Genomic DNA, 16,784 nt, shown 5'->3' with positions numbered 1-16,784 from the left:
CACAAGCACACTATATTTAGCTGTACCTCAACTAGTCCTGCGCTCAGACACACCCAAGGCAATAAACTGCCCAGTGCATACTTGCTACTACCATCACTTCAAGGTGGAAACTATTAATGACATTTTCCGTTCTCTTTAGGTCCTGGTGTTATTGTTAGCTTTTCTTCTCTGTCTACAGATTACAGCTTTTCACCTGTCTTCTTCTGGAAGCTGGGCATTTGTGTACCCCTTGAGTAACTTTTGCTGCAGCCATTTTCTGGTAAGTCTCTAACCTTTATATACTCATACATGCTAATGAACATGGAACACCCAGCATTATTGCATTGGCCCCACGACACTCTGTGCTACTTCATGTCTCTCTTCTTTCTTCTTGAGATTGCCATAAAGATTGCACCTGTGCTCCTACATGTACTTATGCACACCACAGCCTCTGAATAATGTAGACTAATAGAAAAGACTTCAAAGAATCATAACACAGTTTTAAAGGGCTGGAAGGAGAGGCTGATGGGAAATGTTATAAGAATTCAACATTTCCTGCTTAGCTAAGCAGTAATTTAGAAGGACATGTAAACTATGCACAAGTATTTCAAAGAAAACAAAAAGCAAACAAAAGCTATGCACACTGCCCTGATGCTGTAGACAAAGAGCGAAGAAGGGAGAGGTTTGCAGCAAATCATTTGCTTGAGTTTGTCATTTTGTTAGGCACTCAGATGCGGGGTGAGCAGGGTATTGAAAATATTTGGACAGATTTGGATGTTATTTGATAGAGGTAAATGCAAAGGGAAAGAAAGTGAGTGGTGTAGCAGTCACCTGAGCAAGTCATTATGTGATTGAAATCAATTACCCAGGAGCTGATTAGCAAAGGAGAAAAAATGTCCTTCCTTCTTGTGCTGTGGATATTCTATTGGATCCCTATCACATATCAAATCAAAACACTATCTTTCAAAGCCACTGAAGGGTTAATACCAGACTGTTCTTTCTGGGACAGTGATTTTCCCGAGCAACCAATGAAGCTATCAGTGCAAAGGGAATCAGTGATCAGCAGATACCAGAATTGTCTTGACAGTTGGACCTGGAAAGAAACTGCTGCAGGTCAGTGAATTCTAACATTTTATAAATCAAATGTACACTGCACTTTGTCCTTGTCTCCTAATAATTAAGATAGAGAAAGAAAGAAGAAAGATTTTGAAAAGTGTGCACGCTATTTTAGAGTGAAATTCACTCACATTCGCTCTCATTGAACCAGTATGGTTCAAGTGGGACTTCAGAAATGCAATAGACTTTGTGCAAAACTGAGGCAGGCATTTGGTGCAAAGCATTTGGTGCAAAGTTCAGGGGCACGTATTGTAACTGATCTGTCTGAACCCAACCTCATTTATGGTACTAAGTGCTTGATTTGGCAAAGTGTCTTCGAATATTCCAGTATCTTTGTCAGTTTGGTCATTAGGAGTCTATGTGCTACTGAAAGTCAGTTCCAGCAGAACAGGGATTAAATATTTAACTGTATTAGGGGCTTTTGAAAAGGAAGATCTTGGTTTTGAGAGTCCAAGAAAATTGGACTCAATAATAAAATAGTTAATACTTTAACAATAAGAGAAAATCAGTTATGCTAACTTCTCTGATTATTTCAAGATATTTTAAGGAAGCACACAGACAAGCAGCTGATACATGGAAGACAGAACTAGAAGCAGTGACATATAGTAGGAAAAATCTCCATAACACCGGGGGTACATTAAAAAAAAAATCTTTAATTCAGTCATATATATTTTAGGACACAGGGATTCTCCCCTTCTCAAGAGAATATTGCTATTTTTATCATGACCTTGCAGGCTGTAATCTTACATAAATAACAATGGGACAGATGTTCTAGGAAAAAATCGTTTTTTGCATTCATAACAAGTGGACTGCAAATAAATACGTTTCAAAGTAATAGAACGGGCTGACAATATGTGATTTGTCTGTAATCATACAGTACGTGCCTTGCTGTGAATGCCCATAGAGTATATAACAATCACGTACATTTTGAACATACACACAGAGGCCTGTATATTCATATACAGGTGAATAGTCATATTAGTTGTGGCAGTACACAGATACATGCATGAAATCAGGAACGTAGAGTCTCTCTCCTTCCTTTTATATACACACCTCTCTCTTTCTCACTGCAGATTTCAGACTTTACAGGTAGAGCTTGAAAAGTGATGTAAAAAAAAAAAAAGTACCCCTGCAGAGACAGAAAATCTAAAGATACGTGGAACAGTTGAAAAGCCAAAGGTTACCTCGTCTTACAGCTGCTGGGATAACAAAATTGCCTGCTAAATAGCACTGTTAGGCAATTTTATTGCTGTTTTCAAGTGAATGGTTTTGCTTGTAGGTGGCTTGTCCTTTTCCACAGAACAGGCCTGTCTCTTAACCACTGCCTCGGCAAAACTTGTGGAGATGCTAGTCTTGCTCTCATTGCAGTTCTAACAGAAACAGCTGGTGGTTCCCTTGCCTCTCCACGTTACGGGCATACGCCTGTCCTATTTGCCCAAGATGGGAAAGTTTCCAATTGGAACAAAGATGAAGCCCAGGTGTTGATGGCTAGAGTTATCGTCAGAACTCCTAGAATGTTGAGTACAAACCCAGTTTTGGCCTAGAATTATAAAAGAGAAGGGTTATTAGTTGAACTGAGTAATTTTTTCCTTCCCTGCTGATTAGGATTGTTTCTATGGTTAGATTTTCTCTTTGGCCTTTTTTCACAACTCCCTCAGAACTCCATGAAATTACATTTAAGCTGGTTTTCTTCACAAATATAATTTGTATTAGGGGAAAATGAGTTTCCATTGGACAAAACCCTTAAACTAGAAGTCCTGAAATCCTTTTAATCCACTTATGTAGGACTTCCTCTTCTGAGCTGGCATCTGTCTCTAATGTTACTTTGGCTCTCTTCTTGGATCAATTATAAATTGAAAAGTTATCAAGAGACATGGCATCCTTGTCCATCTTTCCTTAACATGTTGAGAAAGGGCATCAGGGCAGCCTAGTGAGATGTTGCTAGGCTTTCCCCTCGTCCCTGCAGAAGGACTGCCCAGATGATAGGACTCTTTGACATCCCTATGATCTACATTTGGAACAGTTAAACATTGCCATTTCTCATTGACAGCAAGCTCTTGTTGGAACATCTTCAAGAGGCCTCAGGTGTTTTTCAAAAGCTCAACAGCATCTTTATAAGGCTCTGTGTATATATTAGAGTCAGCGTGACCCTTCATTAATTCAGACATGTATGTTCTTCTTTCCATTTGACTTCAGCTGAGTACAGTGAGTTTTCTAACACTCAAGAAGTATTAGAAAAAAGAAAGATCAAAACTAGCGATGAAAGTTCTGAAAAGAATGTGCTTTTGCTCACCATATCTATAACCTTGAGTTGTCCATATGAGAAGACAATGGCGTTAGGAGGAGTGGCCACTGGGAGCATGAATGCCAACGATGCAGAAAGTGTACAGGGCAGCATGACATAGAGTGGATTGAGGCAGATCGCTTCAGCCTATGCAAGAAGGGAGAGCAAAGGTGACTGTTTCGATATACAAAAATGCATAGAAATCTTTCGACAGAAGACTGATTGTATTTGTCCATGTCAGAAACCTCGTTCTTTCACAAACACCGCAGCCACTCATATTTTGGTTCTGCTTTAGAAACTTCTAGCCAATGTCTTTATGCAGCAAATGCAAGACTTAATTTTGTGGTCAGTGCTTTGTGTTCCCAATTGTGGAATCTGATCACTGCTGCGGTATAAATTAATCATAATGGTTGTATTCAACTCTAAAACCAGGAAAAAATGTAGAGTGGCTTCAAACTGGTTAAGAACAAAATTAAATTATCAGGGGGAACAGGGTAGCCCAAACTCTGAAGGTGAGTGGATCAGTTTAGCTGAAGTCTGTGCAAAAAGATTTTGGTGGAGCTTGTTCCAGTTTCTATCTGGAACCAGCTTTTCACACTGCAGAACTATGTCTACCCCAGCAACAGGAATCTCCTGTGGAAATGCAAAAGTCTGAATTAGGTCACAGAGCTTGACTAATGCTATCACCTTCAGAGACTTCTGGAAGGCTAGTGGTCGGAGGGAAATACAGTAATGGAAAGTTGCAGGGAAGCAAATGCTGCTGCTGTTGCTGTCTCTATGCAGAACAAATAGGAAAAAACAAGTACAGCTGGCAGTGACCTCATGAGGTTGTTTAGGCCAGAAGGCAAAGTCTAATATGCCAATGAATTTAATCCCTTTACTTTTCACCAGCAATGATTTTAGAAAGGTTGAACTAAGCACAGTGTGTGTGAATATATATGCATGCACATACATATACGTATATGTAAAGTCTTGTATTCCTGATGGGATAGACGAGCCAGTGCTTGGCTATGTCAGCCAGTTAGTTTTTATAATTGAGCAGACGTATGCTTGGAGAAGAGTTGAAAGCTGTTCTTGTAAGAGTATTTTGAAACGTTGGAACTTACCATTGAAGCCAGAATAGGGAGAAAGAGGGTAGTGGTGGCCACGTTGCTGGTGCACTCAGTGAAAGTGGCAATAAGGAGACACAACAGGAGAGCAATAGCTGGATGAGGGATTTGCTGCAGAGGAGTCAGTTTGCTACCTATCCATGAAGACAGACCGGATTCCTGTAACAGAGGAAAGAGGTCTGTCAAGATAGAAGGCTGCAGAAGAAATAGCCACATCACAGTCCAATTACATTTCTCACACCAATTCTACCTTCCCTTCTTAGAGGAGTTCTCATACAAACCGCTTTCTGTAGAAAAACATGTAAGAGGCAATGCTCATAGACATGATAATTCAGTAGGTTAAATAAAAATAAACGTGCTTTCCCTTCCAAAGAATTTGAAAGAAGAAGATACTACATTTACAGTACGTTATTGATAGCAAATAATTATTTCTCTGTTCAGACCATTAGTTGTACATGATCAATATTCAGGGCTTTTTTTTGAATCTAAACAAAGATCTTTGAACTCACTTTCTACATTACTTTCATATGTCTTAGCAGATATTCTAGCTATTTAATGTAATTTCATCACGTTGTCTGAGATCTTGATCAACTATCTGAAGCTTTTCATACCTTTCATCCTTCTCAGTCACTGAAAAATACCAGCATGTTCCCTATCATTCTGGGCTGTAGTTTGGGCATCATTATTACTATTATTCAGCTGTTCTGCCCAAGAGAACATATCCTAACTGTGCCTGTCTTGCTTCTTCATGCATTATGGCCTAGCTTTCTTACTGGTTTTGCAACCACCGTTCTTCTTCATGTCCTCCCTATTTCATATCCTGGCTACTTCGACCTGTCTCTTCTGACATTGAAAAGTGCTATCGCACAGGAGGGTTGGAATCTATCTCGAAAGGACTAGTCTAGTTCCCTGTCCTAGGGCAGGATTGGCTCTACCTAAATTATTACTGATAGATGTTTTTCAAACTTGTTAAAAATCCCTAGCAATGAAGTTTCCAAAATCTCCCCAGATAATTTTTCAAGTGCTTAACTATCTTTACAGTTGGAACATTTCCTACTGCTTAACCTTTGCTGCAATTTAAGCCTTTCAGCACCATCAGAATATAAAAAAAGTATATCTTCCTTTCTGCAGCAGCTTTTATGTATTTGATGATTTATTCTAGAATAAATTAATGTAATTTCTTGAATCTTTCCTTTTCCAAACATGTTTCCCAGAGATCTGATCATTCTTACTACCTTCCTCTAAACTTTCTTCATATAGCCCACATGTTGTTGAAGACTGATATCCAAAACTGAATACATTACTGTACCTGAGGACTTGCCAGTCCTGAGTGGAAGGATTATATTTTACATGTCTTATGTATGATGGTCCTACCTATAGTTTCCAGTTGTTTGCTTTTTTCTCAGTAGCAATATAATAATATTGAGTAGAATAAGGTGTATGAGCAGCTTTAAAACTTAACAAGTCATTTCCACAACTCGCATTTGTGATATTTGGTTATTTCTTCCTATTTCCCATATTGACTGGCATCCTTGTTTTCTAGAAACACTTTTACAGGTCATTGTGATCTGTGATCTTTGAATTCTAAACTAGTATTTGTTTATTGTCTACCAATTTAATAAATGTATTGTCTGTTCCATCATCTAAGTCATTACTGAAAAATAATTTGTAGCACTGGACTCCGGGCAGATGCCTGCAGAAGTACATCAGTACATCCTTCAGTTTGACAGCCAGACGTTTTTATCTGCTCCTGAAGGTTCTCTAGCCAGCTCTACATTTGTCTTCTAGTAGTTTAATTTAAATCATATTTCCATAAGCAGTTTGTTTGAAATAATTTGGAGACCCATCATGGGCACATTATCTCCTCATGCTTACCACATCAATTAAGTTTTATTTAATAGAACCTTTAATGTATTGGGGTAGTTTCTTAATCATCCACTTTTCTAGAAACACATTTAATCATGCTGCCTTGATTGGTAGTACCATCCCAGTTGCATAGACAACAATAAAGATTTGTTCTAATCACAGGACTCCTCCTAAGGATGGTGAAGTCTGTCCTACTGCCACTAGCTGAGGAAATGTGCATTTTGTGCTACCAGCATGCCCTCTTGCGTTCTGGGAGAGCACGCATGAAAAGCAAGATGGAAAACACCCAGGAAGACACAAGTACCAGGTAGGTAGAGGAATGCTACCTCACTGCCTTTGGCTAAGGCAAAGCCACCTCCCAGCAGAAACACAATGTTCCATGGCATTTTCTGGTGAACTGCTTTCCAGTCCAAGAGAGCTGGAGGTGCTCGGATCTTTGACTTGCTGCCTAAAATCCAAAAAGATTTTGTAAGCCATGTTACATTCCCCAAAGAAAGGAGGACTTCTTGGTGGAAAGTGAGTTTAGTCTGAACATCAGGAAACACTTCTGTCAGGAAGATCAAGTAGACTGTGGAATTATCTCCTAAAGCAAATGATGGGAGCCTCATCAACAAAGATTTTAAAACTTGACTTGCAAAAATACGAATGAATGATCTGTAGCTGCTCCAAGAGGCATAGTAGAATACAGGTAAGAGTGTGTTAAAAGCACGGCAACATATCTGCAGAACTGTATGTGTTTCTGCGAAATCATGTATTCTCTCCTGAAGACTCCAGCTTCAGAAGCTTTTACATATGTGTATACGAGTGTCTGGGACACTGCTGGGATAAGAGTTTCCTCTTTAGTTAAATTACAAGAAACAGAGAACTTCTATGGGATATATGCCTTGCCTAGCCTAAAGCATACAGCTGCAGCTATGCAGGGAGAGCAGTTTGAAATCTTGTTTAATGTTTGAAATTTCCTTTGTAAATCTAAAATGTAAAACTTCCCGTGTAGCTATCCTGACAGTTGATTTTTGATGCCTTCAGTAAACTTACCTGTTTGTTGTTCGTCTCTGTCATTGTTAGCAATGTTGGAAGGGATGATGAACAACAAAATTGAAATGAAGATGGCAACTGTAGCATCAGTGACATAGCTGCAATAGATCAGTCAGAAATTCAGTCCAGTCGTGTTTTCATTGTTATGAAAACTAGCCTACTTGATTTTTATTCAAAGGGAGGAGGAAACGTGGTGATACCTTTTATCATTTTTGTTGAAAAGAGCTGCTGCCCAGCCTTGTATGAAACCAGGGTCTCTTGTAAACCAGAGCAGTATCAGTAGTATGAAGAGGATCAAAACTGCTATTTCTGCAAATTTCATTGAGCCCAGTTTCTTGCTCTCTTCCTTGATAATGTCATAGGCCCGTTGCTCCTTAGCCTTTGCAGAGGCACTTGCAGCACAACCAAAATTATTCTGAAAACTAGAAAAAAATGGACAAGAAATATCAGAGAAATTTGCCAGATATCCTCAGAGTTAAGAATCCAAATTTTATACTCAGTCATATTGTCTTTTAGATACATGTATTTATATATGCATATAGAAATTATATATATATTATTATCGTGGCATCAGCAGCCATAGGTGTTGGATAGTAACTGCATTGTACTGTGTACTGCCAAGATGACCAGGAAGAAGCTTCCTACCCCTAAAAGCTCGAGATATAAATATAAACAGGCATACTATCTGGACACATGGAGAAATAATGTCAATGTTACTGTGATTGACAAGGCTATATGATCACCAGGAAGTAAACAGTTGCCAAGCTTTTTAAAATTACAGAAAAGGAGAATTTTAAAAGAGGAATTTGAAGACGAAAGTACCATTGTAGGTATTACAGAGCTCTTTCCATTTAAAAGAAAGGAGGTTGGGGATAATACAAAAGTGATAGGCTAAGTATTAAACAGGTAGGTAACGCAAGCCGGTTGCATGGGGTGATTAGCATTGGGAACTGGAACAATACTAATCATCTAGGTCTGTAGCAACTCTCATCACAAAGGTATTTACCAGCTATATGTAGAAATTGATTTCCCAGTTTGAAGCACAACAATCTTTCAGGACATGAAAGCAATGCTGCGGAACAGGTTATATGCAGTTAAAACTTCCTATTTTCACCTACAGAGTATATTTAGCTGGGATTTGATCAAGTTCCTCAGAGAAAAAGTTGCAGTATTTTAACAGATACTTAGTATGCTGTTCTGCTAGTCTCTGTTGTATGTGAGGACTTTGTCACTTGCTGTCTGACTTTCAAGCCTAGGCTCATCAATAAAAGTATCACTTGTGTTACAACATGTAATGAGTACTTGCTAACAGGCCTGTCAGCTCTATTACAGTGTGTAAAGGGTACTTACTTAACGCCCAAGTACAGTATTTGCAGCCAAATCCACGTCAAAACCAGTAACATGATCATGGTGGGGAAGGCAAAGGAGAACCAAGAGGCAAAGTTGATGATGTTGCCATTGTTAGGAAAGAGCCTGTAAAATGTGGATGGCTGTTAGTGTCCAAAATTCTGCACTCTCTTCTGTATTCCATTAATGGTTCAGAAAAGAGGAGGTACTGTGAGGCCCACTAAGGGAGAGAAGCTAACTTCCCGACAAAGTTACCAAATTGGTATCTTCCTTCTCTGTGTCGCCTGGAAGTCAGCTGTAGCAGAATGATGCAGTTTAGTGGGTATGTAATCCCAAATTCAACCAGACTTACTGATCAATTTGTCCTTGCAGTACCAGATTTGGTGTTGTACCAGTCAGAGTTGCAATCCCTCCAATACTGGCTGAGTAACAAATACAGAGAGACATTCCCTTGCATAATTTCTTGTGTTTCTCTTCTTGCAGATTTTCATTTCTCTTACTGTCTTCCTCGACTGTCAGGACATGGCTATTACCTAGGTCCCAAGATAGGAACAAAAGAGTTACAGAAGCTAGATTGGATAGGAAAAGATCTTGTGCCTGTGTAATTCAGTGTTCCGAGGCTAGGACACAATGGACTCAAAGCTGAAGGAGCCAAATTTCCTCATTTTAAGGCTGGCATTGTTAATTCTTTGATCTTCTGTCCATTTTCACTGGTTGTCTTGATACAGAGCAGTTTTTCAGAAGAAGAGAAGTTGAAATGTGTGATAAAGTCCAAACATACTGCTGACACTTCTCGGTGAACTAGAGCAATGTCTGAACTGCAAATGGCGGGGAGAGAGGCAAGAATTCAGGGAGGTACAGCAGAGTCAGAGGAGCTGGACTGAAGGGAACTCGTCCTGTACCAGCACCTGACTGCTGGCACTGAGATTTGCATTCAGAAACACTTGAGTTGTCTCAAAGATGGGAAGAGGGCAAGACAGCTGGTAAAGAGATATTGTTGCACGATTGTATATCTTTGGATTAGAAAGATCATTTTAATCCCTAACCTTCTGGCATGAAATAGGCCAGAAATTTTCCCTCAGAAATTCCCTATTATCTGAGAAGTTACACAGTAGATAATAATTCAACTAACATAAATATATAGGGAAATATCAAGCCTAATGTAAAGGCTTCACCTAATGGAGAGTTTATACATTTTGTTGTTTTATTGATTAGTTATCATTGCTTCATATTTTCAATTTATTTCTAACTTCAGCCAAGTCAGTAGATCTTACTGTGCTTTTGTCTGGTTCATGCAAGAGCCTCATAAACGCTGTCTGATGCAGTCAGGATGCTTTAGGTACATTCTTCTTTTAAAATTTACTAGCAACTGTAATGACAGTGAAGAAGGCATCAGGTCATCCTCCATTATCCCAAAGTGAAAAGCACCCATAACCCACTCACCTTTTTCCTCTGTTTCTTTGGAGCTGTCTGGTTTAGTTGACTCTTCCTGCAGTTCAAAGGCTTTATTGATCTTTTCAGATGCTTGACCAGCTGTGCTAGACTCCATTTCAGACTTGTGCAACTGTTCCAACACTGCTTGGGCTATCGGGACCATCATGGCAGTGGTGGCGGTATTGCTGATCCACATCGACAGGAAGGCGGTCACAATCATGAAACCCATGAGAAGTCTGAAATGAAAAGGTTTGAAGAAGCCAGTTCAGAACTCAGCGCTGCAATGCCCTTTCTTTGTTACAAAGCTTTAGTTACAAATGCTGGGTTTGGAAAATGCTTAGCAATTCACACCTAGCACTTCCTCTTACCCTCGTCTGCTTTGTGAATGTCACGGTAAGATTTAACATAAATTTTTCTTTTTGCAGTTTCAGCCAGTTGTGCTTTTACGTTCTTATGACTAGGAAAGTGGGAGCTGGTGTCTTGGAGCAAACAGTTTATCTAGTCAGTATCCTGCTTATTCTGCATGCTTCCGAGGAAGACATACCATCTCAATAACACATATTAATGTATTATAATATATTTGAAGAGGAATTGCAAACTGAATTTGATCCCAAATGGCAATCAGTTTAAGCCATAAGGAAGATGATCTCTTTTTTTGTAATTTTATCCCACCTCTATCATTTAAGATTCTCTTCTTACTCATATAAAATTCTAATCCTTGTTTCAGTATTACTATGTTATTTGTCTCAAAATGATTCTTTAGATGAGATGTAGATTATATATTAGATGAAAAGGGCTTTATCTTGTATGCATTTTTATTCTATTGCTTTGTAATTTCCTTCAGTATTCTCTCTTCTCATGGTCTGAGACAAATTAAATAGGGCCGTGTAGCCTCTGCATAGCTTAAAGTTGTAGTCTGGTAAATGTTTGTTGTTTTCAAAACAAGCATCCCTATATTTCCTCTTCTCTTTGCAATCAGTATAACAGTTAGAGAGTATATGTTTTCTGTGTTTCAGCTGTAGTCTCTCCTGGTTGTCTAAAGCTGTGCTTCTGGCCAAGCCTAGCAGCACCCTTGTCTTTTCAGAGTTGACTCTCTTCTTGCTATTTCTCCACCTAAAGCCATTTGGAATTCAAAAAAGAGGCACCAGGTCTGTAACACATCAAAGGATCCCCATTTGCTAGGTTTGCTCAGGCACTAACTCGCTTGGACTGTAGAAAAACATTTGTAGGATATGATCTGCAGATTCACGTAGAGGACTACAGGCAACTCTGAGATAGGAACTAATGCCATGAAGTCCTTTATCGCACGGCGTTTTCACAACTGTTACTCACAGGGCTGGTCTGACACCAGTGATGAGCAAGACCCGCAGAGCAACGCGCTTGTGTAGGTGCCAATTCTCAATAGCAATGGCCATCAGCAGTCCCCCAATAAAAAGCATATTGGTGTCCTTCAAATACTCCCTGCAGACCTGTAACATGGAACAAGGGAGAGAAAATAGTGACAAGAAGCCAATGTTTAGAGAGAAGGCACTTTCTGAGGGATGATCTTGTCCCAAAGACATTGCACGCAGTAACTATGGATTGCATCTAAACAGTGAATTTGCTTCGATTTCAGATTAGCAGCTCCACCCAGAGTTCACTCTAGGCTCATGCAAGTTCAGTTCCATGGAGAGGACAGACGATTCCCTGTGTAACAATAGTGCAATTTTCTCTTCTTTGCACCACACTCTGGAAATCACCCTGGAAATAATCCCAGAATAAGAGAAGCTGACCAATAAATACATAGGCAAACACGTATAGAGCAAGATCTCTTACTGTTGTTGAATCCATGATATTCATTAGTGGGAACAGCAGGACAGGAAAGAGAGCTGTGACCGCCAACGGCAAGGCTTCTGTGCACCAAAACAGTGCCATCACTATGATGACATAACCGCATTGGGCCTCCTGAGAAAAGAAGAATACATGCAATCAGAATAGACTGTACATCTCACTTAGGCTTTGAGAAAGCAACAACCCATAATTATATTCATTGCCTGATAATGGGATTTGAGAAAAGGTTAATTTCTATCTTTCTCTCCCGTCTATCCTCCTACCTATGCAGTTCCTAATCAAATGACGAACTATTCAACAACCTTGTCAGAACTGTGAGGAAAAGATTGGGGCCTCCAACGGGGAAAAACAAGAAACTTAGGAAAAGAAACAAATTGATGACACTGAACCCTTCACGATAAGGAATTGGCAGTCCTGCACAGACTTCTTGATTTTGCTGGTGGTATTGGTGGTATTTTCTTTTTATGTATTTCTGTCTTTGAGTTGCAGAAATAGTAACTGATCCAGACAAGGTTTCTCCACCTTTTTGTCTGCATGTTTCAGGACATGGCCCAGATGAACCCCAACTAATTTCAACAGCCTGGATTCCTTGTACTGTAAATACTTTTATCTATTTTTCATTGGATTTTTAGCTTAGTACAGACTTTGAAAGGCTCACTGACAAACTGGTCACAGATCAGTTTCAGCTTCCACTGGCTTTGACTTGTTTCTTTGAAGAAAGTATGATCCCCTATTTCGTGTTACTCTTTTTCTGAGAAAGCATTGATTTAGTTGTGCTTTGGACAACCACTCCAAATATTATGTAAAAATATTTAACTCAGTCCCATGCACTAAAAAGATTCAAAATAACATGTCACAACGGGTTTTCATATGGCTGGGCTGATGAAGAAGGCAAGGAAAAATAACATTGCAGGTTACAGTGTCTTCCTCGTTTTGGAACTAGTACAATAATGGGTGCCAGCAAATCCAAAGGAAGAAAAAAGTGTTTGTGTGGTCTTGGATCAAGGACGTCCACTAAAATATACTGGACAGTATAAATGAAAATGTAGTGATGCTTATTGAGAAAACAACGAAGAGATGGAAACTGTAATGGCTAGATTACAGAGAAGTAAACCAAGGAGCTGGAATAGTGGCTGGCAGGATCAAACTTGTGATGCTTTAGAACATGCTCAGGACTTCTGAACATGGCATGGAAGTTTCAGAGCTGGTGAAGGGAAAGGATGGACAGGGGAGCTCAACAGTCTGGAGGAAAGAAGACAGCGATCTAGGTGGTAGATTACCAAAGCAGCGGGGTTGGAGAAGTAAAGCTGAAAGAGATTCATGGGGAGATGAAAAGATGCCTTTTTGAGCCTTATTTTTGAATGAGAGCAGTAAGAAATCCCATCAAGCACTGAAAGCAATTTTCCATTTTGATGATCCTTTTTTTCCCATTTTTGTTATTCAGAGATGCCAGTGGGTGCCTTTTGAGAGACCCTAGCAGGGCTTTGGAACATAGATCACAGCCGCAGTGCTATTCTCTTCCAGCCTGCTGTGAACAGGCTCACAGTAAAAGCTGGAATAAGGCTTTTCACAAAGTCAGTTGTCCTGTAAGGACATTTCTCTGTCTTTAGACAAAATCTTTAGCATTGTCTGCTCTCATTTGTAATAGTTTAGTGTCCAGTGCTATGTCATTATAGGACAGGTTAATAGCTCAACAGAATAGAAAAATGTGAAATTCCATCAAGTTGTCTGCTTACAGCTCTGCATGCTGAGGAACCAGCTTTTCCTGCTTAGCAGTACCAGATGCACAATTCTAACACAAGAAATCTTGCAGGTTGCAAAGGGAAAGTCCATGACCTTTTGAATTTTTGTGTTGTAGCTGACTAAATAGAAACCAGAGAGTCATTTTCAAAGAGGAACTGAACCAAGACTGCCAAATCATTGCACAGGCAATACCAAGGATTTATTGTATGGTAACAATGACTCTAGCAAGTAAGTTTGAACTCGTGGCCTCAGGACAAAAAAAAAAATCAATCTCGCTTTCCGGCTACGTAGAACTTTTCTGACCCAGATCTCTTTTAACTTCAGTAACTCTTTTGCCTATGGAAAGTTAACGAGCAAAAAAGTACTTTTTCTGTTTTTCTTCTTAGTAAGCTTTTAAGTGGAAGTTTAAGCTATTTTATTTGCATAGCAAGGGAATAGGAGGACACGCCTGATCAGTTACCGCATTTCACCTCAAGCCAGTGCCACTCTATCATTCTTGCTTGCAATCCTCTGGTCATAGCTCCGAAGTCTCTGATAACACTCAGAAAAAGAGCTGTGAGGAAGAAGGAGCTTTGGGACAGGCTGCACAAAAAGACAGGGAAGAGGGAAGCTTGGCGAAGGAGACTAGAAACTGGGAGTCAGCAGGGACTGGGAGACAGGCAGGCAGGCAGAGACCGGAGGAAAGAGCTAGGACTTGACATCCAAAGAGCAGTGACAGGAGAGGTAGATTGGGACTAGCTATCTAATGATGCTGGGACTGTAGTAAGAGACCTGAAGACCAGAGATTAGATCTGCCTGCATGAAGAGATTGGGAGTGGGAGAAATAAGCCAGAGTGAATAAGAAGCAGAACACTGGCAGTCTGCCTGCTCACAGTGCTGTATTTAAATGATCGATGTCTCAGAAATACCTGTCCCACTACTACAGGTTTTTGTAGTTAACTTTTTCTGAAGGAATCCTAAGCAAGGTGTCTTCCAAAACTTGACATGTTAAATTTTAAATCATTGTTTGGAAAGATTCTTGCAGATATATGCTAAAAAAAGAGTGAAATACATATTATTTTGTCCTTATGTATCAGAATGTCTTGTCTATCTGACCAAGAAAAATGCCTCTTCTATCTGGCAATGACAGCAAGGAAAAAATTAAAAGAGGATGTGGACTGGATACTTTTAGAAAATCAGAAGGGGGATTAGAACTGAGCCTTAGATTGTAACTTAGGTTCACACGTATGAGCTTCAGCATAGAAAGTCCTTTGCTAAATCAGTTAAATGCAAAGCAAAAGTTACAAAATTGCCTGTCACTGAGCATTCTTCTAGAATATGCAATCACAGATGTATCTGTTCATCCATCTATGTCCTACTGCTTTTATATTCCCCCACTATCAGTAGTCAAAGGGGTCTGCTCAGGAAAAAAAGATCTTCAAGCAATAAATGAAGTGAGAAAGAATCTGTATCTCTTCAGCTCTGTCACTTAAAAGGAACAACTCTAAGGAGGGAGTTGGAGATTTGGCTCTCAAATTCAATTTTAAAAGTTCTTACCTTGGTAGGAACAGCCAGAGGCAGAGGAAGAAACAAAAGGGGTACAAAGACTGTGATCAGGTATTTCCTGAAGGCTAGGATCATCTGCAAGAAGCCAGCCATGGTGCTGGAGCTAGCCCAGTGCTGAAAGGCACTGTGGTCTGCTGCTGGAGACTATATAAACACTGGGGAATATTAACCATTGACCTCAGGAGGTTGGGTGTTGTTTTTGGAACTGTAATCAGGGAAAGAGGGAAGAGAACAAAGAAGGGAGGGGACAGCAAAAGAGTGTCAGACCAGGAACTTTCTTAAGACGATATTCCTGATAACTGGTAGATCCAGGAGAGAATTAACTCCTTGCGGACCAAGTAGGTTTATTAAAAGCATCCTGAAATGACCTACGCTTTGTTTAAGGAATATTAATGTCTTTAATATTGCCTTCTTTGAGTAGGTACTGTTATTCCTTCCATAAAAAGGAGAAACGGCTCCCTCCATAATAGGTTGAAAATTGTTTTAAAAATAGGTAGAGTACTGAAAAACACATCTGCATCTGTAGTACTCAAATACAGAGATTAGAAACATCTACACAAAACGTTATATAAACATCATTGTATCCGCTGAGAAATTCTTTGGGTAGCAAAATGCACTGAGGCAGAGATCCTGCCACCAGATGCCACGTCAAGTCCCCATGCAGAAAGGGACTTACAGTCCTCACCACCTGAGAGCAGGGACACCCGTCTTTATGTGGCCCAGGGATGACCCTCATGACAATTCTGTTTTCTTCTGCTCAAAGAGCAGTAGGGGAAATGTTAAGGTGTGGTCAGAACTCAGTTCCTCCCACACGGCAGCCCAGAAAGGCTTAGGGCCAAAGAGGGAGCCTAGTAACTCTTTCTGACATAGCCTGTTATAGCTCAGTGCATTGGGAAAGACTTGGCTACAGTGCATCACTTTGCAGGCATTGGGCTATTTTTTTTCACCTTTCTGATCTTGTACGTTTATAGGCACAGCTTTGGTAGCTTGCAGGGTGTATTGGGGGCGGGGGGGGGGGAGTGCTACTGGGAAATTACCAGCAGTTCTTGTCCCAGTTGCAACAAACTTCCAAAATACAAGCAGTGAATTACTTGGTTCTGTAAATACGCTGGAACGGAATTGAAGGTTTTAATTCCAAAGGGAGTGTCTTGTTAATGTCACTTTGATGTCTTTATTTAGTAGACCATGCAAGCGCATACTTCAGATAATGATGATAACATTTCCATTTTATTGGTATAAATTGTCACAGCTCTGTTTATAGCATACTCAAGCAGAGAGAGAAAGAAGCACCGCTCATCTGATGTCAGCTCCACAAAGAGCTTCTGCTGTTTCTCTCTCTCTCATCCCTTTTCTGCTGGGGCTTGTTTTCTTCCAATAACGTGCTTATGATTGAAAAACAGTGGGGTTTCAGTTGTCAGAGCTGCAAACTCACAGCTCTCTTGCAAGCCTGACTTAGGCATATTGCTCACAAGGAACAGCTTCATGTTAAATAACTG

The 16,784-nt window shown here is 39.9% G+C and overlaps 1 protein-coding gene across 2 annotated transcripts; it reads right to left on the bottom strand.

Annotated features, from left to right (window-relative positions):
- Window positions 1–2,389: 2,389 nt before the first annotated feature.
- On the bottom strand, window positions 2,390–15,381 carry SLC13A2 (solute carrier family 13 member 2). Of its 2 annotated transcripts, none has more exons than XM_076354515.1 (12): window positions 15,280–15,381; window positions 11,986–12,114; window positions 11,503–11,639; window positions 10,180–10,406; window positions 9,089–9,269; window positions 8,740–8,862; window positions 7,590–7,811; window positions 7,386–7,487; window positions 6,681–6,798; window positions 4,486–4,647; window positions 3,389–3,526; window positions 2,390–2,635 (listed from the first exon to the last, which is right to left on the bottom strand). In XM_076354515.1, exons 1-12 carry the CDS (start codon window positions 15,379–15,381, stop codon window positions 2,504–2,506), a joined length of 1,773 nt encoding a protein of 590 aa, XP_076210630.1. In that variant the 3' UTR covers window positions 2,390–2,503. The 2 variants fall into 2 exon arrangements, with proteins under 2 accessions (XP_076210630.1, XP_076210631.1); XM_076354516.1 differs by having other exon boundaries at window positions 6,681–6,802; window positions 7,390–7,487; window positions 9,089–9,209.
- Window positions 15,382–16,784: the final 1,403 nt, after the last annotated feature.

This window comes from Aptenodytes patagonicus, chromosome 17, assembly GCF_965638725.1.
Source record: "Aptenodytes patagonicus chromosome 17, bAptPat1.pri.cur, whole genome shotgun sequence".
In the NCBI taxonomy this organism is placed as follows: Eukaryota; Metazoa; Chordata; class Aves; order Sphenisciformes; family Spheniscidae; genus Aptenodytes; species Aptenodytes patagonicus.
The sequence above is the reverse complement of the archived record's forward strand: the minus strand, read 5'-3'. Positions and strand labels throughout refer to the sequence as shown.

Coding starts and splice junctions, on each gene's coding strand:
- SLC13A2 (XM_076354515.1), bottom strand. CDS start 15,381: ATGGCTGGCTTCTTGCAGATGATCCTAGCCTTCAGGAAATACCTGATC. Junction 10,407..11,502: donor ACTGGTGTCAGACCAGCCCT/GTGAGTAACAGT, acceptor TTTTCATTTCAG/ACTTCTCATGGGTTTCATGA. Junction 6,799..7,385: donor GACGAACAACAAACAGGTAA/GTTTACTGAAGG, acceptor GATTTTAGGCAG/CAAGTCAAAGATCCGAGCAC.